This window comes from Amphibalanus amphitrite, unplaced genomic scaffold (assembly GCF_019059575.1).
Source record: "Amphibalanus amphitrite isolate SeventyFive unplaced genomic scaffold, NRLGWU_Aamphi_draft 001494F_arrow, whole genome shotgun sequence".
Lineage (NCBI taxonomy): Eukaryota > Metazoa > Arthropoda > Thecostraca > Balanomorpha > Balanidae > Amphibalanus > Amphibalanus amphitrite.
Window position 1 is genome coordinate 49,052 of NW_024882987.1, and position 27,353 is coordinate 76,404.

Here is a 27,353-nt window from a genome sequence, read left to right on the forward strand (position 1 = left end):
TTTTTCGGTTCGCTTGGTCTATACAGGCCATTACTTTCCGTTATCACTTATCACAAGGCTCAAGTTTTAGAAGCGTCATATATCTGAAGCAAAGTTCCCTAGCAGCATAATGCTGGAAAAGAAGAGATGGAAACCAGGACAAAGTCCCCCCAGACTCCAAAGTTCATCTGTAGGTGGTTCCCTCATGTCACATTTCCTCGGCGGCGTCGGTTGCACTGCAGTAATTGCCGTGTCAGTTGTCTGAGGGCGCCACTGTCGGACTGACACGACAACGGAGGGCGCTGTCTGTACCGCCCAAAACACCAAACAGTACACCATTCGGCGGTGTCACTGTCAAAGGTCACCGGTGGGATCGAAAATAGTCCACAATGGCTCCCAATAGCATACACCCAAACCAAACAACTTAATTGGTATTGGCTACACAGCCATGGAGACCAGTGACAACTCACTTTCATTATGCAGTACCTACCCTCTAAGATGATTAAGCCTATGCCCTGTTAACTCTTGGTAAAATGATTTCACATGTTCCCAGCACTCTGAATGGGTATACTTTCAAGAAAAAATATACTCACAAGTAGCCCTTCATCATATAAAGAAATACATTTAAATAATAAATTAAGTAGGCTCCTTTAACAAGTCTAACTAAGCCAAGATTTTAGGAGTTAAGCATCATCTGCCACCATTTTGAGAAAAAAAGGATAGAGCCACTAATTTCCTACATTAAATCAAAAGCACAAGTAGGAAGCATTGGCAGCTCTGTACACTTCTGACTGCTATCTGGTATATGGTATAACAGGCATTTGTGGATCAACCAACATATCCTGAGCTGAGCATGTAACCTAACTATTGACTATTGTATACATAGTGCTGCTCACTGTGCTCAGTGCTCACAATAATTGCATATCAGAGTCTCAGCAAGCCCAAGGTTGACAATCATACCTGTCCTAACAATTTCATCTTGAAAGTGTTGAGGATGAGAACTCACAAATTCACAATAATTGCATATCAGAGTCTCAGCAAGCCCAAGGTTGATAATCATACCTGTCCTAACAATTTCAACTTTAAAGTGTGGAGGATGTAGGAGCCCTTACGCATCCAGTAAACATGACGACGTCGGCCCGACGTCGGGCCGAGGCTCGGCCCGACGTCGGCCCAACGTCGGTTCAACCTCGGCCCGACATCGGCTGGACATCGGATATGCCCGCATGTTCCGACGTCCAGCCGAAGTCCAGCCGACGTCGAGCCGACGTCGGGCCGAGATCGTTTGCCGAGGTTGACGAGATCGTTTGTCGTTGGACCGACGGGGCCGACGTCGGCATGTTTATTGGGACAACGCGCAAAAAATATCAACCGGCGGCGGGATTCGAGCCCCCCAGTCGCCGACGTCGGCATGTTTACTGGGACAACACGCCAAAAGCATTAGCCGGCGATGGGATTCGAACCCGGTGCTATACGAACGCGAGGCTAATGCGCTAACCACTACACCACGCAGCCAGCTAACGAATATTGTTTGTTTTGTTGTGTTATGCCCTTTCGGTCTGACAAGACCATTTCAGAGCCGGAAGGATCATAGGATGGAGACATTGGTCTTCTTGGTGAGCACCCTGGGTCCAGTTCATATAGAGTCCCTGGTCCCATTGCTGTTACGTGACACTTATTGGAAAGGGCGACCCCACAATGGATTCATATAGCCACTCTTACACACCTGCACCAACATTTCCCAAAGTGTCCCTTTGATAAGTGGCATTTTGGCAAAGTGACACTTGCCGACTGGCCTTTCTATATGAACTGGGCCCGGCCCTGGTGAGTTGACGGGGCTGAGCCTGACCAAAGGATAGGCCGAGCAGCCCCCAAGCACTCACCGCACCCGGCTACGGGCGAGCTCGGCTTACGGGCAATCCCAAATGGGATAAAGTTTCCCGTCCAGTCCGGATCAGGGGGTTGCGGCGTGGAGTAAGATTTGAGTTTCCTGAGGATATTTTGAATACAGAGGCTCTTTATGAAACATGAAACATGTATTTTATATTATTTTAACGGTTAAAACAGCGGCCGATGTCGGTCCGACGTCGCCCCGACGTCGGCCCGACGTCGGCTGGACCTCAGCAATTGATCTCGGTCCGACGTCGGCCCGACGTCGGCTGGACCTCGGCTGGACGTCGGAACATGCGGGCATATCCGACATCCAGCCGACGTCGGGCCGACGTCGGCATGTTTACTGGGCACCATGTCATGATGCAGATTTCTGGCCTTATTAGCAGACTGTAGTAATTTTTCCATTAAGGCTTTGTCGATTCCCTGTCACACAAAAAGTCAGATGCTCGGTTCAGAGGCCAGTTTTACCAACAGAAAAATAGAATCCTACCAGAATGTTTAGCCTAGACCGCTTCACATATGGGGCGTACATGCAATGGGCATGTAAGCGGATAGGACTTTATCATTTATGCTCTGTATGTGAAGCGGTCTTAAACAAAAAGTTCCAGCAGGCGGCTATTTTTCTGTTGGTAAAACTGGCCTCAGGAGACATGCATCTTATCTGCATCTGCCGCATCCACAAAATCCAAACTACCCAGCATTAGTAATTCAAATATAAATATGTTAAGAACTTTTTACGTGCCTTTAGGGTTCACAAATAAATCACAAATACAATTTGAATTGATCTTTCTAATATTGAACACAGTAGTTGTGAGCACTATTCTATTTATTTTTCCTTTTAAGCAGTAGGCACGACGAGCTCTTGGTACACCCATCCGTTATATGACATTATCATATAAAGACAATAAAAGTAAATAATTAAAGAAGTAAAAAGCTTGAAAATTAAATCCGTATAGGCGGACTCGCCGGACTAACCTTCGGCCTTCGCGCGGACTGCGGAGTCGGTGAGTCAAGTTGAAGTTGTAGTCGTGTTCGTTAAAGCCGTAAAATTGCCTGGTTCACAGCATTTCTATGGTTTCTAGAAGTCAAACCCCTTAAAATCACAACAATCATGATGAATCACGCGGCATTACGGTAAATGAAATAAAATGCACACAATAAATCCCAAAAAATGTAATGGTAAACCAAGGGTAAACGACACAACCACAACACAACAATTCTGAATTCCGGTACAGTGCAAAGTACTGTTCGACTTGGTAAGCTACAATTGTGCACTTTTTCCATCAAATGACGTAATATGTCATTTTGAGTGCTATGAGTGGCTACGTCTGAAAGCGCAATACCGACATCAACTGCAAAACATTTTTCTGAACAAATACAAAGTCGTGTTTGTCTCTTTCAAGGATGATCCAATTTGACAGCAGACAGCTTTAGGTATTTTATTCCCAGGCCAAAAATACGAACAAATGATTGTGAGCAACCGCTAGGAAACAGGAATCGAGACTATTTTAGTTAGTGGGTTTCATTTATAAATGTGGCATCTAAGATTAATAAAATCAAATACAAAATAACCATGAACAAGCAGAGCTTTAACTCGCAACTGAATTACAGGGTGTCTCAAAAGTTCGTTTACACATTTCCCATGTCAATACCTAAAGCATATAAGAACCGGCCAAAAATCTAAGGTTTTGGTGTCCGTGTGTACACTAGACAAATATGCATGCTTTGACAACTGATTCGGAAGGTTGGAAACCAAACCCTTTGCTGTATCTCCAAAAATATTTGCCCATACCGATTTTCGTCACTCCGTCAGCTGCCGGAGGCTGATAAAAGGTTACCAGCTTTCAAGCTCTTGTAGGGGAATCCCCCGCAGTTTCTGCGTCGGATTTAGGTTTGACGAGCTCCCCGGCAACATCCGCTTCTCCCTGAAAGCCGATAGCTTGCATCGACACCATCCGTGAGTATTTTGTAGGTCTTCTCTGGCGCTAACTCCTTCATGAATGACTGGCGCCGACCTCCCAAGCACCATTTTCCTTTTCAAAACAACCCCATTCCTGAACAAATGGGAAGTGCCAGGGGCAAATTTTTCGCAGCATATCGTAGCATAATGTGTCGGCCATCTGTTTCTTAAACACATTTTGCAATATTTGCAAATCCCGAACGCTCGTCATTCCCAATGCCAAGACCTTCGCTGGGTTCCGGAGTGTTTTCCTCAGGAGAGGTTCTGCTTTGTAAACAGGGGCGCGGGAACTTCTTTCCGCCTGGGGGGGGGGGGGCACACCATAATAGAGATTAACCTAGGGTACCCCCAAATCTAGTTTTCTCACCGGTTTTAGGCCACTTATTTTTCATCCCTCGGCTTTTTCAACAAAAAAAGAAAACATTTGCAAAAAAAGTGTGGTATTCCGTCTCAAAGCTGTGGGGGCACCGCCCCCACGGCCCCAGAGTTGGGGGGGGCAAGCTGCCCCCACTGCCCCCCCCCCCCCGGCTCCCGCGCCTATGTTTGTAAACGGCCAAAACCTGTCCGTCGTGCGGTTTTGTCCGGATTTTGTGTGTAAAAGAAAGCTATTTGCTCCAGATCTGCCTCTTGAAACTTCGTTAGATAAAACTTTACATTAATTGACACTTTTGGAGGGTCACTTGTCCTCGGCATTGACGATTTTCGCATTATTTTCCCTCAAAATTTAGCGTTATAGATACCTCTTATAAACAATTTTAAATGATATTTTGTCTTTATTTTATGATGACCTGCAATTTTTGAAACTGGGTAACCTATGTCTGTGAGCTTCTAGTCAGTTTTCAATAGTTAGGACTGCATTTTCAGCTGCTTTCCGGAGCACGAGTCTGCTGCGGTACAAGGGTCGTTCAAAGCGCTGTTAGTCTCGCATGGTTTTGTCCTTCAAAAATTTTAGCCACCGTTTTTATTAGATGACCATCATGTTGTACTCATCCTTGCCGACACTTTGCCAAGTGTCATTTCCGACCTAACCATTCCCATTACTCGTGAAGCAGAGAGTTTCTCAGCCGACCCGAGTATGCGACCTCCATTTTCATGCCTGATCCATGGTCAGAGGTGAACCCTTTTTGTGAGCTCATGAAGGGTCGAATGCGCTTGAAAACAATGAAGCTGCTTGAGGAAGGTTGTTGCCAATGCCCATCCAAAATTTCGACTGTTAATTTCATGTTGATTCAGAATTATTGACAAAAAAGCATGGCTGGTACCTGTAAGCGAACTTTTGAGACACCCTGTACATGTATTGACCTCGACTCATCTTTAGATGCATCACCTACCTTACCCATGGGCGGCGCCACCGTGGGGTACGTGGGGTACTAGTACCCCACAGTCATTTGACTGTGGGGTACTGCATATACCCAGTACCCCATGGGGTACTGGGTATATGCAGTACCTACCCCACAGTCAAATCAAAATTGAAAAAGTTCAGACTGGGCTCCTGACTGTGCACAGTCAGGAGCCCAGTCTGAACTTTTTCAAACACTTTTTCGTAGTCGTGCAATGGCCCTCTAAAACCATTAAATATGTTTTAGCAGTGGTCAAATGACTAATGCCAACAAAGGGCCAATATTGACAGGTTATAACAGGCCCCTGCAGATCGGTAGGGCCCTTTGAAGGCTGACAGAGGGCCCTCTTGAGATCAGCAGTGCCATCTAAAAGCCATCTGAGGGCCCTCTGTAGATCGGTAGGGCCCTCTAAAGACAGACAGAGGACCCTTTCAGATCAGCAGATTGTTTACGTCGATCAGAGGGCCATACATTTAAGCGGCGTCTTCCGAAAACCGGTAGAAGGCCCTTTGTTGATCGGCAGATCACTCTTAAGACGGACAGAAGGCCTTTTTTAGATCAACAGGGATTTCAATAGCTCAGCGGGCTCCTACCTGGCGCTCAGAGAACCCTCCCACGCGCTGTCAAGGGGCCCTGTCGTGGCTTAGAGGGCTCCGTCAAACAATCAGGGGCTCCGTCGTGTACGTATAGGTCTTTTCTGTAGCTCAGAGGGGCCACGTCAAACGTTCAGGGGCCCTTTATGCGTTCAAAGGGCCCTTCTGTCGCTTAGGGAGCCCTGCACAACGTTCAGGGGTCCTTTATATGATCTGATAGTCTTATGTAGCTCAGAGGGCCCCGTCACGCGATCAGGGGCCCTTAATGCGCTTAGAGAGCTCTGTCGTGTACTCAGAGGGCATTTATGTAGCCTAGAGGGCCCCCGTCAAGCGATCAGGGACCCTTCTCATGTGTTCAGAAGGCTCCCGTCAAGGAATCAGGGGCTCCTTCATGCGTTTAAAGGGTCCTCTCGTGTATTCAGGGCTTTTCTGTAGCTTTAGGGCCCTCGTCAAGCGTTCAGAGGCCCTTTAAGCGCTGGGGGCCTTTCTGTCGCTCAGAGAGCCCTGTCAGGCGTTCAGGGGCCCTTTATATGCTCAGAGTTTTCTTGTAGCTCAGAGGGCCCCGTCACGCGCGATCAGGGGCCTCTTCATGCGCTTAGAGGGCTCTGTCATGTACTCATAGGGCCTTTTTGTGGCTTAGAGGGCCCCGTCAAGCAACCAGGGACCCGTCAAGCGATCAGGGACCCCTTTAAGTGATCAGGGCAGGGGGGCGACACGGCTATTCGCGCAATGTATTATTTATGAGCCGCGCGGGGCCTCGCGATGACGCGGCTGGAGGCAACTGCTCAGCGCGCTAGGATACTTCTGGCGGGGCGGGGCGCTGAACGGTGTGCAATGAATGGGTTATGGTCGGGCCGACAGAGATGAGGTATTGAATTTGAATTGACATCAGCAATCGGGTGGGGAAGGAGAACGTTCCTAATCGAGCTTGGGTTGGGGAAAGCCGAAAATATCGCGATCGGCTCATAGCTCAGACAGGGCCGGGTGCCGTACCATGTGTTGTATAGGTACATATTTAGGCGGGCAGACAGAGATGAGTTATTGGATTCAAATTCACCTTACCATCGGTTTCTGGTGGGGTTTGAAAATGGTTTTAGTCAAGCTCGGAGTGGGGCAACCCACTGGCGGATCCAGGGGAAGGCATTTGGGGCAAATGTCTTCCCCCACATTGGCAGCGCCCGAAATCGCTTTTCGAGAATCAAAGAAAACTTCACAACTTTTCTGAGGAAATGTTGGTTAATCACACTGCACAGCAGTGCACAAGGAATCGAAATCAGAGTTTTTTTTTAATTAATTCCGAGAAACCTTTTTGGGGTAAGCCCCCGCAGTGTCCAAGACCGCTTCCTGGATCCGCCAGTTGTGAATAAGTCACGGTCGATACCGAGCTTCGGCGGGACCAGGCGCTGTATACGTTGTTCTTTCAATGAAGAGGTGGACAGACACCTAGCCCCACATCCTACTGCTATGCCCGTGCTTCTGTGGGTGAAGCACTAAAGCATCATGGAATCCCACAGGACCTGCGAGTCGACGAGGTGGGCCGCTTTGGCCGCCGGGTACTGCAGCTCCCTGGAGTTGCCTGGGACCGATGGCAAAACAACAGCTCCGGCGGTGCCCCTATGGGCCGTAGTAATTAGCGAATTCCTGTAATGTAGAGATCATATCCTCAATAATATCCATTACCATTTTATATTCCTAAACAGTATGACAGAACAATTATGCTTGCCTACGTTCAGGCATTACCTCTGATGGTCATACGTCCAGTACAACATGTGTTGTCTGTCAAACAACAATCGACGACAGGATCTCTTCTCATTATCTCTTAAGCCATCGGTTGTCAATTCACCCACCCCGTTTCCCTAAAAATAGACGGTCAGATTCGGCCTGGGTCCTTACGACCCCTCTAGATTCGCCAGAGACGGGATCGGATCGCCGTTATTGCACCCGTCTTAGTGTCTTTAATACTATGACAGCTTCGACCACGGACTTCGGACGGGGTGATCGTTCCACGAATGTACGAACCATCCAGGCCTAGAGTGCATCGAGGTTTAAAAGAATGCAGTCTGTAGATCAATAAACATAACAATGGTGGTATACAACCACATTAAAATATCTCCCCGGCTCCCGCAACGTTCCAACGCCCCTCCGTTATGCATTCGCCTTGTGTGTCCGCCGAGCCGGCTTGCCTCCAATGACGTCATCGGCCGGCCGGCGGCGTTCAAGGTCAAACGGCTGGTGTCCTTACCTGGAGTTCTATAGCCTTGGATCAGGGGGCCCCTTCATGCACTTATAGGACTCTGTTGTGTATTCAGGCCCATTCTGTAGCTCAGAAGGGCCCCGTCGAGCGTACTTTATGCACTCAGAGGGCCCTCATGAAGGGATCATGGGCCTATTCATACGCTCAGAGGGCCTTGCATATTCAGAGGGCCTTTCTGTAGCTCAGGGGGACCCCGTCAAGTGTTCAGGGGACTTCATGTGTTCAGACTAGGCCCTTTCTAGGCAAAGGCAAAGAGGGCCCCGTCAAGCGTTCAGGGGGCACTTCAAGCGCTCAGAGAGCCTTTCTGTAGCTTAGAGGGTCTTCATGTAGCTCAGAGTGCCCTGGTCAAGCGATCATGGGGCTCGTTTACTGCATCTGAAGGGCCCATCGGACGGCAATAGAATAAAATAACCCTCAAACATATAGTGGGCGAAATCCGGACTAAAACATGGGGGTATATGTGGGTCCACGCCCCCCGATTTGGAATACCCCTCCCCTGGAGATTTTCTGAACCCTCCCCTGTACCGTAGTAAGTAATACCCGCGCGGCCGCGCCCCGCTGGGGTTATGGATTTCCACGCCCTGCTGGGGCGTGTTTGACCCCCCTCTAACTCGGCCCCTGGGCCACGTAGCGACATGCGGTAAGCGGCATTCTAAAGAACGTCAAAAACGATGATGAAAATACTTCGGTCATTTTTTAGGTCAGGTCAAAGGTCAGCTCACCAGAGGTCATCAAATGTCAAATTTTGCTATTTCGACATTTTTCGAAACTGCCAACGGACAACTCGGGAACCAATAGAGCTACAACGCCGCGGAAAAGCGCAATCGATAATTCTTTTACAGGCCTTTCTGAATAATGTTCTCAGATCAGGGCTGGAGAAACCGGGGGGGACCGGGGGGGACCGTCCCCCCCGGGCCCCATTAATTCCATTTCCTGGGGGGGACCTGGGGGGACCTAATATATAACGAAAGTGGGCCCTTCTGACTTATGTTTAAAAAAGTAATCAGCCATTTTGGCCTGTATTAATGTTTTAAATATCACATTCCAAGCATCGGAGCCCTATATCAGTGAGTAGATCTCAATGAGTCGTACTCCCCCACAAGCTAGTGGGCCCTTAATGGTTCCGTGATGACCGTGAACCATCGGAGAGCCATGGTCCCTCATTGAGTCCATGTGGTCCAGGTCCAGTAGTGGACCTGTTGAAAATTTGACAGAAAGGTGTTTGCCAGGCCTATTTTCCTTTCACATACCTCCTATGTATGTACAGCAACGCATGAATAACAGTGGCGGATCCTGGGGGGGGGGCACGGGGTCATGACCCCCCAAATGGTCTGAGAGGGTCAGTTGACCCCCTCCAAAAGCCGAAGACCTAAATGCGTTATAGACGCCGTCTTGCATGCTCAAAATCACCTGTCAAACACATCTGAGCTTATACCTTTGTTTTTGTCTGGATCGTGTTGCGTGAAAAGGCGTATTGAAGGCCAGAATCGTACCTACTCGTTTTTGTCTCAACCGTGCGAGCACCAGGGGATGATACAGGAAAACTCCAAGGGGATGGTCAAGAATTTAATTTGTGGTGCCCCTTCCTATACCCAAAATTAAAGACTCAACGGATTTCGGCCACTTAATTTTTGGTGATGCCGTGTTTCCATTTTTGTTTTTTATATTGTTTATTTTATTTTTAGTGCCCCTGGGCCCTGGCAGGCCTGTGGTGCCCCTGGCCGGACTGTGGTAACCCTGGCGGGCTTGTGGTGCCCCTGCGAGGCCGGTGGTGCCCCTGGCAGACCTCTCGTGACCCCTGAGGTGCCTTCAAAAGAGGACGTGGGGCCATCAGAAGCGGCCATATGACCGTCGGCATTGGGCCTTAAGGGAACTGCATGGGCCTCTGCTGTGACCCAAAATAAGGATCTCGAATGTCGAAATGGGACCTTCAGAGACAGGTAGGGAGTCAGGGACCCTCATTTCACCGGTATGAGGCTGTAGGCACCCAAAAAGCAGTCGGAGTCCCTCAGATGCCGGAATACTTATGCATTACTTACGCGGCATGCTTACCTTCTTACATTTTGCGCCCTCGGAGGCCAGCGCGGGGTCCTCATAGGTCGATGTGAGCCCTCTGAAGCCGGTGAGAAACCTCAAAGGCCATCATAAGACCATCGGGCCACTGGACAGTATGAGACTCAAGAGGCAATTTGGAACTTCGGAGACCGGCGTGGGCCCCAGGGACGTACCCAAGGGGGGGACGGGGCGCCCCCCCCCCCCATTGGGGTTTCAGGAGGCCCCCGTGGGGCGCCGAAGGCCCACGGGGGCCAAAATCACGTCGGAGGCGTAAGAAATTCACGTGAAGCCAAAAAATCACGTCAGGACATTCAGGGCCCTCTGACCAGCCTGACAGCTAGGGTCCTTCTTACTTCCTGAGGCCTCCTAATCCTTCCTTCTTACTTCCTGAATAACCGCCCGCTAGTGCCTGTGTCTGACCGCTAGGGCCCCTCTGACTCCTCAGTAGAGAGGAGGCCCTCTGTAGAGAGGAGGACTTCTTCAGTAGAGAGGAGGCCCTCTGTAGAGAGGAGGCCCTTTGCAGAGATGAGGGCCTCTGTAGGAGGTTCTTTGAAGAGAGGAGGCCCTCTGTAAAGGAGGTCCTCTGAAGGGGAAAGACCCTCAGTAGAGAGGGAGACCTCTGTAGAGAGGAGGCCTTCTGTAGTTAAGAGGCCTTGCGAAAAGAGGAGGCCCGCAGTAGAGAGGTGGACCTCTGTAGAGAGGAGGCCCCCTCTGTGTTTTGACAAATCTTTTTGCAAATTTTTCGCAGCGCTTCGCGCCGCCGATTCATGTACGTACAGGTCAATACGAAATCGTGACTGTAATTACACCAACCAACCGTGGCAAATTGAATTATAACTCATATGTGTAACTGTGAAGGAACTCCGGCTTGTACTGCCATGCTCAAAGGGTGGTAAAATTTGTGTTTTGGAGCTGTGTTTTGACAAATGCTTTTGCAAATTTTCTCGGCGCTTTGCGCCGATTCCTACACCAGTCAATCAAAAAGATCGTGACTGTAATAACATCAACCGTGTCAAATTGAATCGGAATTCATATGTGTACTGTGAAGGAACTCCGGCTTGTACTAGCATGCTATAAGGGTTGTAATGTTTGTGTTTTAGAGTTGTGTTTTGACAAACGTTTTTTTCCACACAAAAAATTGCGGCGCTTCGCGCCGCCGATTCATACACAGGTCAATAAGAGAGATCGTGACTGTAATAACACCAACCGTGTCCAATTGAATCGGAATTCATATATGTGTACTGTGAAGGAACTCCTGTTTGTACTAGCATGCTAAAAGGGTTGTAATATTTGTATTTTAGCGCTGTGTTTGTACAATTTTTTTTGAAACTTTTGCGGCGCTTCGCGCCGCCGATTTATAAACAGGTCAATAAGAGAGGTCATGACTATATGCTACTAATGCATTAGGCTAAAAGTGAGGTAACTATATCTACTTCTTGGCTTTTAAGTACGTCGATCGCCCCCCCCCCCAGTAAAAAATCCGTAGCGACGCCCCTGTATAGGTGGGTTTCAGTAATTGAAACTACTGAGCCGAGTGACTAATAACGATAAAACTTCATCTTAGAAACGACGAAGATCAAATGTCATTTGATCTCGACATACTCGCTCCCTACCCCCCCCCCCCCGTCGTCAGAATTCATCCATCAGACCCGGCATGTCGGCCGACTTGTGACCCCCTCCCAAACGTTCCCCTAAAATCCCCCTTGGAAGGTTATATGATTTTGGGCCCTTTGAGACAATTGGGGCCCTTTTCCTTGAGGGCCCCTCGAGGCCTAGTCCCCCCCCACCTCTGAAATCATTTCTCCAGCCCTGTCTCAGATTTGACCTCAGGTTAACGGTTTAGCCTCCAGAGGGCAAAACTCCGTCACTTTTTAAGATTTTTTTTTCAATAACTTTTGACTCAAGAGAGACACGACATTATTTTTGCCAGCATCGTGTTCCTCTCGTCGAGATGCGTCGAATGAACTATAATTTGACCTTAAAGGTCAACTTAAAAATTTGACTTTAGGTCAAGGTCATGACCTGACCGGAAAAAGTCATGCTGCATATCAGTCGATCCATATCGTCGAGCCAAACACATCTAAGGCGTTTTCATCGCTCTACCTTGCCTCTACCAAAAGTTATTAGCGAAAAACTGTTAGATACCATTCGTGACCTGAGATGACCTCGGAGACATAATCATAGGTAGTTGCGGCACTCGGCGCTAGAGGCGCCGGCCGCCACATGCGGCGAGCGGATGACCACTCGTGAGGTCAGTTCTGTCCCGCATCTGATTTGTTTTGTAAAAACAATATATGGCCGCCTCTGGCCGAGTGCCAGCAACGCTGCTTTCTTGAAACGAGGGGTCACGGGTGCCTTTTTCCGGTTCAGCGTGTCATGTTTACTCGTAATTAAGTGTTTGAAAATGTTTAGAAAGGCGTTCGTCTAAAAGAGACGCTTCTCAATTTTCTCCCATTCACTTAGGTATAATGGAGAGACCCGAAAAGTGATCTGACCTTAGGTCATTGATATCAAAATTTCGAGATATACATTTTGTAAATATTGTTACTTTTATCAATCGCTTGAAGCTTTAATTAAAGCGATCGGTCACTTGGTATAGCTATGGCAGGCATTGAAACTTTTTTAGGAGGTGAGGCCATTTGAAGTGACCTGGTGACCTGACCTTGGGCGACCTTGGGCTAAAATTTTCACAACATGTGCGAAAAAGATGTATGATAAGGTGTGCCAAAAACGTGAGATATTTGCGAAAAACCGCAGGGGGAGGGGTGTTCAAAGTTCAAACACTCCCCAGCAGGGCGCGGGATAAACGAACGGCGGGACAAGTCAATTAAGAATCGGCTTCGACACAACGCGTCGTTAACAACTCTTGTGTTAACGCTCTGCGTTCCGTGTTCCACCTACAAATAGAGAAAAAAACACACCCGGCCCTGTCTATTGTCAAACATTCTTTCACTGTCGACTATTAGATTGCTATTGCAAGTGCCTTTAATATTACGCCATGATAAATGTATGGGCCCTTTTCACTCTGCAAGGGCCCTTTTCACCATGGGCCCCTTTCACTATCCATGGGCCCTTTTCACCAGGGCCTATTTTAACATGTTAACTGGGGGGGCAAATGCCCCCGCACTCAACAGAATTGCCCCCCTAGTCGTCGAGATTTGCCCACTATAAAAATGGGCATAAAGGAACAGGGTGACAAACATACTACGTAACTACTGTGACTTGTTTTGCAATGGATGTCAAATGAGTCAGTCTGTAAGTAATGCCCAGTGGTGTATCTAAGGGTGGGTCATATGGGTCATGACCCCCCACCCTCTTGGGGCCCGGGGACACCACAGGCCTGCCAGGGGCACCACCGGCCTGTCAGGGGGACCACAGGCCTGTTGGGAGCACCATCAACCTAGCAAGAGCACCATAGGTCTGCCAGGGGCACCACAGACCTGCCAGGGGCCCCACCGGCCTCGCAGGGGCACCACCTTGGGCCTGTCAGGGGTACCACCACAGGCCCGCCAGGGGCACCATAGGCCTGCCAGAGGCACCATAGGCCTAGCAAGGGCGCCACGGACCTGTCAGGGGCACCAGAGGCCTAGTATGGACACCACATGCCTGGCAGGGACACCACCGGCCTCGCAGGGACTGGGACACCTTGGGCCTGTTAGTGGCACCACGTGCCTGTCGGGGACACTCCAGGCTTGTCAGGAGCACCACAGTCCTGTCAGGGCCCAGGGGCACCACCGGCCTCACGTGGACACCACCGGCCTCGCAAAGGCATCATGGGCCTGTCAGGGGCCTGTCGTTGGAACTTCAGGCTTGTCAGGGGCACCACAGTTCTTTGAGATGCACCGGCGGCCTAGCACCATGGCACCATGTTTGGCCGAGGTCGCGATTTGGCTATGTCGCCTCGCATTAGCCGCGCGTTTGCAGTCTTTTCGTGGTTTCAAACGTTCAAACATGGGATATGATGTTGCTCCCATGCATTAGGGTGGGTGTCAAGATTACCGGAAGGTCAGGTCAGATCATTTACCTTTGATGACCTCGGTTCACATTTTCGAGTTTTATATGTTTCTAGGCTAGTTTTTGGAGCTGAATTCGAATTAAGCAACCATTTGACCATTTACGAAGTAGTTTTGGTGCCTTCGTAACATGTTACGAAGCTGTCAGAGGCGGTTGAACCTACTACGAATACCCGGCAAAACCCTTACTGGTTGATCTGACCTGACCTGACCTGGCCTAAATGCATGAAGACATCATCTATGATCATAACTAACATGATATTCGTGATCAGCACCCCGAAAAACCATAGCAGCCACTCTTTACGACGCTCTAACAGGTCCCGATTTTCCCGACTTTTGGGTCAATGACCTGACCTGGAAGGTCAACCGATGACCTAGGACCTTAAAATTGGGTATAATCGGCTTCCTTTCATCACGGGCAACACGGTCGTTTTTTCCGCGAAGCTCTAGCTCGATCAGGGGCGAAACGGCAAGGGGGAGGCCCCCCCCCCCTATACGCTCGCTACTGGAAACACCAATACGGGCGAGGGTTAATGGATTATTAAAGACAATTTTCCAGGTTGCCCCCCCCCCAGTCAAATTCCCTTAAAATAGGCTCTGCTTTTCACCATAGTACCCCACAGTCAAAAATTCGTGGCGCCGCCCCTGACCTTACCTATACCTACCCAAGTACGTACCTACCTTACCTTACACATGTGACATGCATTCCAGCCTTCACCAACTATTTTCTTGTTCTGTGGAAAGTGGATCTGATCTGACCATTTCAGGAGTTTCACCCCCTCCCCTTCCAACGTCCCCCGCCCTAAAATGTTACTCTCTGAATGATCTGACAGGAGCCAGTGTGAGACCTTCAAATTTTGCATCCTATCCCCCACCAAGCCATTTATAGCCAGCTCAAAGCCAGGTCACCAGGTCACGTCAAGTGACCTTACCTCAGAAAAGGTTCAAAGGGCCGCTATAGCTACACGACTGAGTGATCACTTTAAGACTTTCAGCGATTGATAAGAGTAACCGTAAATATAACATGTATATCTCCGATTTTTTATATCTGTGACCTAAGATGTCAATTTTACGACCATTGCATTGGTAGGTATAAGTCAATTGGGAGCAAATTAAAATGTGCCTCTTTTGGAAGAATGTCGTTCTCAAACGGCCCCTAAAGGCTAAAACATCGACACTGAATCAGAAAATTGCACCTGTGAACCCTCTGTGAGCCCCTGAGGTCATCTCAGGTAACAGGTTGTGAAAGGTCACCGGTGCTAAATCGGTGAAAACACGCCAGATGTGTTCAGCTGGACATTGCGGATCGACTGATATATGTAGTACCTATGTACATGACCTTTCCGGTCAGGTCACGATCTTGACCTGAGGTCACATTTTCAAAATGACCGTTCAAGGTCAACGTTTAGTTCATTCGACGCGTCTCGACGAGAGGAACACGATTCTGGGAAAATTAATGTAGCTTTTTAGTCAAAAATTATTACCGAAAAACATGTTTCGTGAAAATGGCAATTTTTTGACATTTTGCCCTCTGGAGGCTAAACCGTTGACCTGAGTTCAAATCTGAGAAAAATACTCAGAAAGGTCTGTAAAAAGGCTATGGAATGCGCTTTTCGGAGGCGCTGTTACTATTGATTCCGGCGAATTAGCCGTTGGGGCCTGAGGGGGTTTCGAAAATTGTTGAAAGAGACAAAATTTGACGTTTGATGACCTCTGAGTCTGAACCTTAGCTTTGACCTGACCTTAAAGATGACAGATGTATTTCCATCATTATTTTTTACGCTCTTTCGATTGCCGCTTACCGCGTGTCGCTACGTGGCCAGGAGCCGAGTTAGAAGGGAGGGGGCGTGAAAACGCCCCCCCCCCCGCACGACACGGAAAACTTGGGCCACCAGCTCGGCGCAGGTTAAAGTGTCTTGGTGAGCTATCTTCATACATCTATGTACTACAGAGGCGGATCCAGCTCAGAGTTTGGGGGGGGGGGGGCAAACCATAACAATTTATCGATTCTTTCCATGCATCGTCCATAGGCATAATGTTAAAATTATGCCGTTTGGGGGTGGGCAAATGCCCATTTTGCCCCCCCCCCCCTGGATCCGCCACTGATGTACTATATATGTAGGCTATAGCTTGTAAGGCAGCGGCCTGCATGGCAGTGTGGTACCGCACTGTCAAAGATTCACGCCAGTCATGTCCACAATAACTTTATTGCGTATAAGCATTCCAGACATGATACGGTGCATTGATTTGTCGGATGAATTCAGTCGTGGTCTGCCGGGTCAGTGGGAAGCGATTCCTCAGCCATGATATCCCCGTCCGTAGCCTCTTCCGTAGCCTCGACCGTAGCCCCGACCGTAGCCTCCACGGTAGCCTCCGCCGTAACCTCTGCGATATCCTCCGCCGTAGCCTCTGCCGTAGCCGAAGCTACGACCGCCGTAGTAGCCTCGACGTGCGGAGACGGTGGCGACAAGCGCTACCAGGAGCAGCAACAGCTGAAACGGGGGCGGGGAGACGGTCAGATATGAGGCGACACAGAACCCTCTGGTATATTAACCCGCGCCCTGCTGGGGGTCCTGGATTTCCACGCCCTGCTGGGGGGGGGGGGTGTTTGAACACCCCCCCCCTTGTAACTCGGCTCCTGGGCCACGTAGCGATACGCGGAAGGCGGTGTTCGAAAGAGCGTAAAAAATAATGACGAAATCACTTCGGTCAATTTTTTGGTCAGGTCAAAGGTCAGGTCACCAGAGGTCATTGAAGGCAAAATTTCGCCGATTTCCAGGTCGAATGTCGAAAATTTCCAAGAAGCCAACGCATAACTCGGGAACCAATAGACCTACAGCGCCGCGGAAAAGCGCATTCGATAGCCCTATTAACGCCCTTTCTGAGTAATTCTCTCAGATTTGACCTAACGTCAACGGTTTTGCCTGCAGGGGGCAAAAACTGCAAAAATAGCCGATTTTTTCGAAAACAGTTTTATGCAATAACTTTTGACCCAAGCCTTGTACGAGCTTACTTTTACCGGCATCGTGTTCCTCTCGTCAATACGCATCGAATGAACTATGTCTCGACCTTGAAAGGTCAACTTGAAAATTTGACCTCAGGTCAAGGTCATGACCTGACCGGAAAGGGTCATGTTGCATATCAGTCGATCCGTATCGTCGAGCTGAACACATCTAAGGCGTTTTCATCGCTCTAGCATGCCTCTATCAAAAGTTATTTGCGAAAAACTGTTAGATACCATTCGTGACCTAAGATGACCTCAGGGCATAAACAAGGGTCACGGACAACATTTTCAAGTTCAGTGTGTCTAAACCACTTGTAATTCGGTGTTTGGGAGTGTTTATAATGTCTTTCATCCAAAAGAGGCGCATTTCAATTTTCTCCCATTGACTTATAATGGGGAGGTCGCAAAATTGACCTGACCTTAGGTCATCGATATCAAAATTCTGAGATATACATTTTGTACATGCTATTGCTCTTAGCAATCGCTGAAAGTTTCAAAGCGATCGGTCACTCGGTGTAGCTATGACAGACATTGAAAGTTTTTATGAGGTGAGGTCACTTCAAGTAACGGCTTGAGGTTACTTCAAGTTCAAAAACGGCGGCGCTCCGCGCCGCCGTTTTTGAGATATTCGCGAAAAACCACAGGGGGGGGGGGTGTTCAAACACCCCCCCCAGCAGGGCGCGGGTTAAAATGCACATAAATATATGGTAGGTCGTTATTTTTTCGAAAGAAATATGATTTTTTCCCTTACCATATGTTACTTATTTATGAACCTTAATGATGAAATTCAAATGACCTATTACTTTTTTAAATTTTACTCGTTTATTTCAAACAACCTATTTTTTTTGACCCTACTAAAAGGCAATAATGCATAGGTATAAGTAAACGTTCGGTAAATGGCCCGTCAACATTCGTTGGCTTGCAATGCCCTTTAACCCAACATCAATATTTTAAATTTTACTCGTTTTATTTCAAACAACCTAATTTTCAGCTGTGCTAATTACAATATTTTTGACCCTACTAAAAGGCAATAATGCGTAGGTATAAGTAAACGCTCGGTAAATGGCCCGTCAACATTCGTTGGCTTGCGATGCCCTTTAACCCTACATCTATACCTACACTGTAAAATCAATGGGCAGTGCAGATTACCTATGTAGATAGGTACTTGATACCTATCAATCTCTGACTGATTAAAAAATTATAGGTTGGCTTCGAGCATGGGCATTATAGGTAAGAACATTGCTTATCTCCTGTCCTGCACCTACCTAAGATCTAGTGCTGGCATAAGTTCTCCTGATCATTACTTTTAATTAACGTCACTACCTCCCACCTACATCAATGTAGGTAGCATCTTTAAAATTAGTTACATTATCTAGGCCTACTTTTTAAATGCGTAGGTAATTATTTATAAACTGACACAGCACACCACACTCACCAGGATTTTGAAGTTCATTCTTGTTCGCGACTATTCAGGTGGGATGAGCAGTGTCAGCACAAAGAGAATATGCTGCAGCCCACGTCCGGTGCGTCTTTTATATTGAACAGTGGCCTTGGTGGGGAGGGGGGAGGGGCATATAGTTGCTCTTATTGGTGGGTGATCCGCGGGGGTGGAGGGTCGAGAAAACCGGATATACCTCCCTACATCAAAGCAGATGGCAGGAGAGAAACCGGCCTATAGTTCCGGCTGGGCACTGAGCCGACAAACATTCAGCGTAGACTGCAGCCAATCATATCGTCCTGAAAGTGGCAACGATTTCACACAATGTCAGCAGGGCTTCGCCACGGTTTTAGGATTGGGGGCCGGGGGTTCCTGCCCAAAAGGAACACCCTTATACAGAAGCTGCACTACGGAAGTGAGATTATGGGGGGGGGTGAGAGGGGGGTCCGGACCCGCACGAAATACCCGCTGGCGGAGCCCCCCCCCCCCCTATTTATAGTCACCGTGGAGCCCCTGACCGTCAGTGCAAGCTATTTTCCTAGCGTCTTTCGGTGTGCTGTACCTATAATGTCCTTTCTTTCGGTTACCATCTGTTTTGCTATCTGTGCAAGATTATGCAGTCCTAACGAGTACCTAAAAGGTAGCATTCTTTATTCTAATCTAACTTAAGTTTCAGTCAAACGAATAATGATTCCTATTCCTATAGATCGAATGCATAAAACCCTTTATTCAGGATTGACCTATGCAGAAGGGCTGACTGATGAAAAAGCTATAAGACGCTTAACTACTTGTTTAACAAGCTGTTGAACGTTTATTAGATGCTGGATGCATACTGTTAAACGTTAACTAGCCGTTTAGCAATTAGCAAATTACCTCACGTTTACTAGACGTAGACGCTTAACGAATAAGTTAACGTTTACTAGACGTTCAATAACGCTTAACAAATTGTTAAACGTGTACCAGCCGTTTAGCCTATTGCGGCCCTGCAGTTGCGCAGCTATTAGGGCGCTTGTCCGTGGCTCGGGAGGACCCGGGCTCAATCCCCGGTGCCGCCCTGCTCCCGGGTGCGTCTCCAGTCGCGCTACTGCTCCCGCAACAGCCATAGCCATATACGATGGAGGACAGGAAGCCCACCCAGCAGTTGGGCAACAATGGCCTGTTGGGGAGAGAAAAGAATAAAACAAATCATAGATCTCTGAATACCGAGTCATACAGATTACAGAAGTCTATGAATATAAAAATAAAATAGCAAACTGTTAAAAGTCTTGTGGACAAATGCGTCACTATTTAGGTAGAGTCAGGCAAAGCGCCTCGGCCCCAGGGTGCCCCAGGGTGGTTCAAACGTTAACGTATGCACGAACGTCGAACGAACTCATCTCCGCTCCTCTAGGTGAAGGCAATATTGAGTTGAGTGTTGTCTGAGTGAGGGAGTGGGGTGGTAACAGCAGTGCTAAAGATATCTCCAGCAGTGCAATCTGTCGATTCGGAGTCAAACGAAATTAGGAATACCTAGATATAATGCTATACATCCTATTGTCCGAGCATCGTAAGTGGGATGAAACGCCCGATTTCCAGACCGCTTTCAGTTTAGAAGGCATGCCTAAAAAGCTATGGGCATATATGTCACATATTTCTCGTCCTAGAAAGACCAGATCAGATAGGTAGGTAGGCCTAGCTGTCCTTTGACTTCACAAAATAAAGAGACCCTGAGCCTGGAAAGTTAGGGTGGGCACTATACCCCACCCATCCTTCCATTATCTTTGGCCCTTAGTATGGCGGACACGCAAAATAGGGTGAGCGCTATACCCCACCTATTCTTCCATTATCTTTGGCCCTTGAGTGTGGCGGACACGCAAATAGCCCTCTAACTATTGATCCCTTTTCCATTGATCAGAGTCCAGGGTTGCGGAATCGGAGTCGGAGTTGGGGTCGGTCGGAGTCGACAGTTTTGCCCGGAGTTGGAGTCGGAGTCGCCAAAATCTTACCGACTCCGACTCCGGAGTCGAAGTTAACGCTGCATGGCTACACATCATGCACTGCACCTGTTTGGTTGCCGACAATGCGCTCGAAATTATATTTCGCCTAATTTAAAATGGCCATTTTGCTATTTTGGACGAACGTTTTCAGCGAAAGAGGCAGAAAGAAGATGGTGAATTCCCCAAATCTGTTTTTTTTTTAATTCTGCATGTTAGGTATCTCATGCATATTTGCAAGGCAAGGCCTTGAACGCACAAGGGATCGTTTCAGGCAAGGTACATAAAAACATCTCATTATGAACTTCAATATCATGATTTCAAAAGAACCGTCCGGAGTCGGAGTCGGAGTCGGGTCGATTTTTGAAGCCGGAGTCGGAATCGGAGTCACGCTAAAATCCATCAACTCCGCAGCCCTGGATCAGACACCCACTGGGAAAACGTGTGAAGAACATATGTGTGATATGTGTAGAATTAGATGTTATTGAAAGCATTATGTATGCGACTCTTTTTCAAGGTCGAACGCCTCCCGGACCTCGAATTTATCAGCTAATATCGCTTCAGGTACCTAGGTAGGTACCTAGTTAGCTGTCAATGACGGGAAGATAATATGTAGGTCGTGAGAACCTATTGCCAACTGCCGATTGATCCACCGAATCGCTGGATGTTTTCACATCAGCAGAAACTATCAATGGACGGTTGTCGCTGTTTGTTAGATGCACTTTTACCGATCAATCGTCACCTTCCTTCCTTTGTTGCAGGTGTTAACCCAGAAAAGTTACGTTCCGACGTCCTTACTTCAGCTGTAGACTCGCCTGTAAACAACTGTAAATTATTTGTCCATAGCGCGATAGGGAAAACTAGTCCGCCTTTCCATTGTGTTCCATTCTTGGTATATTTTATAGCCGTGTGTAACTGTGTACCTAACCGGTATCGAATAAATCTAATATTATTTTTAGTCGGAGCAAATTGTCAACATAAAATGCGAACTAATGTGGCGTTATACTTATTAGCTCTACTCTTTCTGTGTGGTGTGTCGCATAGGGTGGAGGGGCACTATTTCAATGATAAATCCGTACCGGTCCGCTTTACGTCCACTGTGCCCCCATTCCCCATCCCGAGTTGTAACTACCTTCACTCAGATCTCTGTCCGTCTGCTCTGATTCCTTAGGACATTTTGCTTATCGTCCGTTCAGCAGGAGCCGTCCGTACCGTATAGTCGACTACAGATTACAGAATGATGTTCCACTCCTCAGAAGCTATCAGTTGACTGGAGCGCTATGTTGTGCCGTTTATCACGCAATTAAGCGTGTCGATTGTGAGTATTGGGACAAAGCTATAATTTATTAACTCAGCCCGTGTGATGCGGCACAGCCTACCACTCTAGGCAAATGATTGCCTGTGAAAAGTGGAACATCATTCTGTAGTCGACTATACAGCCCAACCGTTTTCCGTCCCGTATGACCGTCAACCGAACCGCACGGTGCCACTGCCAGTCTCTGTCTTATAATGTACCGGCTGTATAAGGGAGCTCCTATTCAGTCCCGTTTCAATAACCACATCGACAAATCACTCACTCCACATACAGATGCACACACAAATTATCAGTTGGTGATGTATTAAGTGCAATTTGTGTGCAATTTCGACAGCACTCGCAGCTCTTGGGAACACAATGAAATGGAGAGTGGCCACGGGTCTGATGGAAGGGGAGGTGACTAGCGGCGGCGGCGACCGTAGCCGCCGAGGGCGCCGCGACCCAGCCCCGCCAGGGCGCCGGCGCCCCCCAGACCGGCGCCACTCAGACCCGACGCCCCGTAACCCCCGCGAAGCCCGCTGGCGCCCAGACTGGCGCCCAGGCCCCCGAGATTGGCGCCGCCGAGACTTCCGCCAAAGCCTGCTCCCGACAGACTCCGGCCGAGACCGCCCAGCGAGGCTCCCGAGAAGCCGCCGCCGCTGCCGTAGCTGCCGCCTCCGAGACTGCTGCTCAGACCGCCAAGACTGCTGCTCAGACCGCCAAGATTGCCGCCGTAGCTGCCAAGATTACTGCCAAGACCTCCAAGACTGCTGCTTAGTCCTCCAAGATTGCTGCCTAGACCTCCAAGGCTGCCACCATAGCTGCTGCCTCCGAGGCTGGCGCCCAAACGTCCGAGGTTGCCGCCCAAACTGCCAAGATTTCCTCCACTTAGGCCGCCTAGACTGGCGCCCAAGCCGCCAAGGTTTCCGCCCAGAGCACCGGCGCCGTATTGGGCCGAAGCGGCGGCCAAAGCCGACAGCAGAACCACCTGAAACACAAGGAGACGCAGTTGTGACTCTGAACTGGAAGTTAAAACATCATAGCAGGCCTACTTCTTACAACTGCACTGAAAGTACGGATGGATAACCTATTCCCTTCATCTTTGTCCTCAGGCCTCAAGCATTGATCTGTCGCGAACTTTCTTAAAAAGTAGGTAGGTACTTACTGCTTAGATAACCTAAAACAATGAACTACTAGAAAGCGATAAATAACATTGCTGATGTTATCCGTCGACTTTCATTCATTTTTAATAATAACCATAATTAGTTATAAACATTATGATGGCGCCTACCTAATATTGAGCATACGAAAAGTATAGGTACATATGTTAAGGCTTTTCTAACCTAAAAACACAGAATATCTCAAAGACTTCGACTATAAGGAAGTGAGAAACACCAGAAGTTCACCAGAAGCACACAGGCCGCCCACGGCTTGGATAAAACAGATGACTTACCAGCAGTTTCATGTCGGTGGACTTGATCGGTGGTGGAGTGGTGACCTGTGGTGACTGGCCCTGACTGGAGGAGGGCACCTTCCTCGGGCGCCGGCCGCTTATATACGGCGCCGCTCTTTCCTAGGGAAGGTGCCGATATGGGCCGGTCCTGGATTGGCTATCGCCGCCGGCTTTGGCCACAGGGTGTCGGGCCGGAAACTTGGCTGGCCATTGTCTGACTCTGTGGACCCGTCGTTACTCGGCGGACCCGTCCGACTGAGTCACCGCCAGGCAGTGGCTCCCACGGCCGCTGCCTGGGATAGGCAGTCCACTGGCGGATCCAGGGGGGGGGGCCACCGGGGCCATGGCCCCCCCCCAAAAGCCTGAAAGGGGGGGGGGCCAACATATCTTTTGGCCCCCCCCCCAAAACGCTTGGAGAAAAATTAATGTGAGAAGGTTGCGTAGTAGATACCTACTAGAATCAGCAGCGTGAATCAATAGCGTAGAGAAAGTCAGGGGCACGGGAACTACTTTCAGACTGGGGGAGCACACCATAATAGAGATCAACCTAGGGTCCCCCCAAATCTAGTTTTCTCACCGGTTTTAGGCCACTTATTTTTCATCCCTTGGCTTTTTCAACAAAAAAAAAAAGAAACAGTTGCAAAAAAGGACGGTATTCCGTCTGAAAGTTGTGGGGGCACCGCCCCCACTGGCGGATCCAGGGGGGCCACCGGGGCCATGGCCCCCCAAAAGCCTGAAAGAGGGGGCCAACATATCTTTTGGCCCCCCAAAACGCTTGAAGAAAAATTAATGTGAGAAGGTTGCGTAGTAGATACTATAATCAGCAGCGTGATTCAATAGCGTAGAGAAAGTCAGGGGCGCGGGAACTACTTTCAGACTGGGGGAGCACACCATAATAGAGATCAACCTAGGGTCCCCCCAAATCTAGTTTTCTCACCGGTTTTAGGCCACTTATTTTTCATCCCTTGGCTTTTTCAACAAAAAAAGAAAACATTTGCAAAAAGGAGCGGTATTCTGTCTGAAAGTTGTGGGGGCACCGCCCGCACGGCCCCAGAGTTGGGGGGGGGGGGCAAGCTGCCACCACTGCCCCCTCCCCCCGGTTCCCGCGCCTATGGAGAAACTACCGGGTTTACTAGCTTCCTTCATAAAGTGTCGTCATGTCTTATCGTCACCCGAGAAGGTCTTATTGCATAAATATCGATTGAGCTGTCAAGTTTACAAACTTGCTGTGGCAGCCTGACCTGACATGACCCGGCAACTTTTCATTCACGGAATATGCGCAATAAATTTTTAAGGAAAACTCACTGAGTTTTCGTTGAAAAAAAAAACTTGTTTTGTTTCGTAATTGTACAAGAAGCATATGAGGGACCCTTTTGTCCCTTCCTGCGAAACGGTAAAAGACTTATTTCGGTCACAGCTCAGGCCAATCTCTAAGGGTCAGTCGGGTCACTTATTTCTTAAAAGGGTCCTTACGGCATCCAATGACCAATTCCGGCTTTTGAGTGCGCCACATCAGCATTTGATGCTACGACAGATGTCGAAATCTGAATATATGTTACAGGCCGTATGAAAATTCGGTCCGTTTGCAAACGGCCTGGCCCAGTCAGGCCATATGAAACTACCTGAAAACACCGGCCGTTTGCAAACTATGACCTGAAATATCAGACCGTTTGAAAACGACCTAGTTAGTTTCGGCCTAGCGGATCCAGGGGGCCACGGGGTCATGCCCCCAAGCCTGAAAGGGGAACAGCATATATTTTTTGTCCCCAAAAACACTTAAGAAAAATGAATGTGAGAAGGGCGTAGTAGGTAGAGAGAAAATACCGTATCATTAAAAATCTGTGAGCTTGATAAAAGTGTTGGTCTTGTCTTCACCCAAGAAGTTCTTATTGCACACTTTAACCATGGATGAAAGAACCTTCATCCCCTGGTTCTCCTTCATCCATGCTTTAACTCTCGATCGACGTGTGAAGTTATCGTGTAAGGTATCATGAAGCCGATCGCGACGAAACTTTAGTACCCTCATGGTGACAAAGTCTGAAAATTTCATGACCCTGACCCAAGTGAACTTTGACTTGTGGCCTATTTCTCGAGACTATGTTTGGCCATGTTGGAGGCCATGTTTGGCCGGAATAGCGATTCGGCGTATGTCGGCTCACATTATCCGCGCTTTCATAGTCTTTTCGTGGTTTAAAACGCTCAAACATGTGATATGATGTTGCTCCCACGCATTAGGGCGGATGCCAATGTCACCTTACGGTCAAGTCAGGTCATTGACCTTTGATGACCTCGGTGCACTTTTCCGAGTTTAACATGTTTCTAGGATAGTTTCGTTTAGCTGATTTTGAATTTAGCATTTTGCAGCCATTTGAACATTTACGAAGTAGTTTTGATGCCTTCGTATCATGTTACGTAGCTGCCAGTGGTAGTGGACACCTGCTATACGGACGCCCATAAGTACCCCTACTGGTTGATCTGACCTGACCTGCCCCGACATGGCCTAAACGCATGAAGACATTATCTATGATCCAAACTAACATGAAATTTGTGATCAGCACAAAAAAAAAACGTATTACAGCCTTACTTTAGGAGGTTCTGACAGGTCCTGATTTTCCCGTCTTTTGGGTCTGTGACCTGACCTGGGCGGTGTTTCACGGCACGCTGCCAGCCGCTGCCAGCGCTGATGGCACTTTTGGTTTCAATGGAGACATCAACAAGCCTATACCCACAACACTACCGAAGGCTGACCTTAGCTCGCGGAATGCGCTGTCAGCGGCTGTCAGCACGACCGTGAAACACCGCCCTGGAAGGTCAACCAATGACCAAGGACCTTAAAATCGGGTATCATCGGCTTCGTCTCGTCACTCACGGGCAACACGCCTGTTTTTTTTTCCGCGAGCTCTAGCTTAATCAGGGGCCGAACGGCAGGGGGTCCAACCGACACCTCCCAGCCCGCGAAGACTGCGCCACGCACCGACCCGGAGCGGGCTAATTGGTCGACAAAAGCAATTTGAAGTGTTTTCAAAGTAATATTTAGGCTCGGGTTGGGTGGGCTACCATTTCTATATTTTTTTTTATTTTTAGTTTAAAAAAAATATCGTTTCAGGGCTGTGACGAAAAAATAAGTGGCCTAAATCCGATGAGAAAACAGGATTTGGGGGTACCCTAGGTTTGGTTACTTGCAGGAGTTGCCCCCCCCCCCCCCAAACGCAAGTCTGGATCCGCCAGTGATAGGCACTACATCTGGCCGGCAGACGAATGGAGCAGCATCATACCACCTAAATGAGAGCTGTTTTTAGAGCTGTTTTTCTATGCGTGATTTTCTATGTGACTGGATAATATTTAGAAGCATTTACAAACTAAAAGCGAAAAGAAAATCGTCTATGGCGCGGGACGTTGTTTATCTCAAAAACCGTGCCAAGGTGGTCCATGCACTGGCCAAATTGTGTAAAAAACGAGGAGGGAGGGGTTTTAACTTTTACGATCTCCTCGATTTCCAATTTGGCTCCTTGGCTACGTAGCGGGCAGCTGTAGGTACCTATTCGGTACATACCTGATACATATACATTTAACAGCTCTTTCGCCAACGTGTCCTCATAATTCATCTGACGAGTGGTTTGGCCTCCAGAGGACAACGATGGTAAAAAAGTTTTTTATCTAGAAAAAGTGTCGCTTTGCAAAACTTTGTCATTGCGAAGTGATTTACAGCTCTCAGCTCTCTTTTCATACAGTCCGGTTTTACAAGTTTCGCAGCTCGATTTTAACATAATTGTGTTATTAGAATTACCAGAATCGTGTTTACATAAAGAATCGTTTTTCTCTGGTATATATAGGTAGGCGTATCCATTAAACTCAAATTTTACCATAAGGGTCAAGCTCAAGATAGATTTGACCTAAGGTCAAGGTCTTGACCTAAATGAGAATACTGTCGACCAATTGGTACTATCAGCGGATTAGCACTTTTTACCAGCCCTGCTAAGTGCTTATTCCTACAACTTAGTAAAACACGTCATTATTCATCTGGTGGATCGCACGGTTCTTGCAGCAGCGCATAAAACGCTGAGTCACACTTGTTTTGAGCTTCGCATTAGCATTCCTGGCGTG

At 48.3% G+C, this 27,353-nt stretch overlaps 2 protein-coding genes and 1 long non-coding RNA gene across 6 annotated transcripts in view; all 3 read right to left on the reverse strand.

The window, feature by feature from the left end:
• The window catches only part of LOC122373431 (serine/arginine repetitive matrix protein 2-like), a 47,618-nt gene extending 44,508 nt beyond the window's left edge, over nt 1-3,110 (reverse strand). For 2 of the 4 annotated variants that reach the window (XM_043351490.1, XM_043351487.1), the window contains exon 1: nt 2,848-3,087. The gene's annotated coding sequence lies outside the window, so the exon portion shown is untranslated. Of the gene's footprint in view, nt 1-2,847 lie in introns of all 4 variants that reach the window. The other 2 variants (XM_043351491.1, XM_043351484.1) reach the window with 2 other exon arrangements.
• A 13,165-nt stretch (nt 3,111-16,275) lies between these two features.
• LOC122373427 lies at nt 16,276-18,640 on the reverse strand. The gene is made up of 2 exons (XR_006255043.1): nt 18,527-18,640; nt 16,276-16,579 (listed from the first exon to the last, which is right to left on the reverse strand). It is a non-coding gene; the product is annotated as an uncharacterized LOC122373427 (long non-coding RNA).
• A 3,451-nt stretch (nt 18,641-22,091) lies between these two features.
• LOC122373428 (glycine-rich cell wall structural protein-like) lies at nt 22,092-23,486 on the reverse strand. Its single transcript, XM_043351466.1, has 2 exons — nt 23,250-23,486; nt 22,092-22,784 (listed from the first exon to the last, which is right to left on the reverse strand). The coding sequence occupies exons 1-2, from the start codon at nt 23,259-23,261 to the stop codon at nt 22,218-22,220; spliced, it is 579 nt and encodes a 192-aa protein (XP_043207401.1). The 5' UTR covers nt 23,262-23,486; the 3' UTR covers nt 22,092-22,217.
• Nucleotides 23,487-27,353: the final 3,867 nt, after the last annotated feature.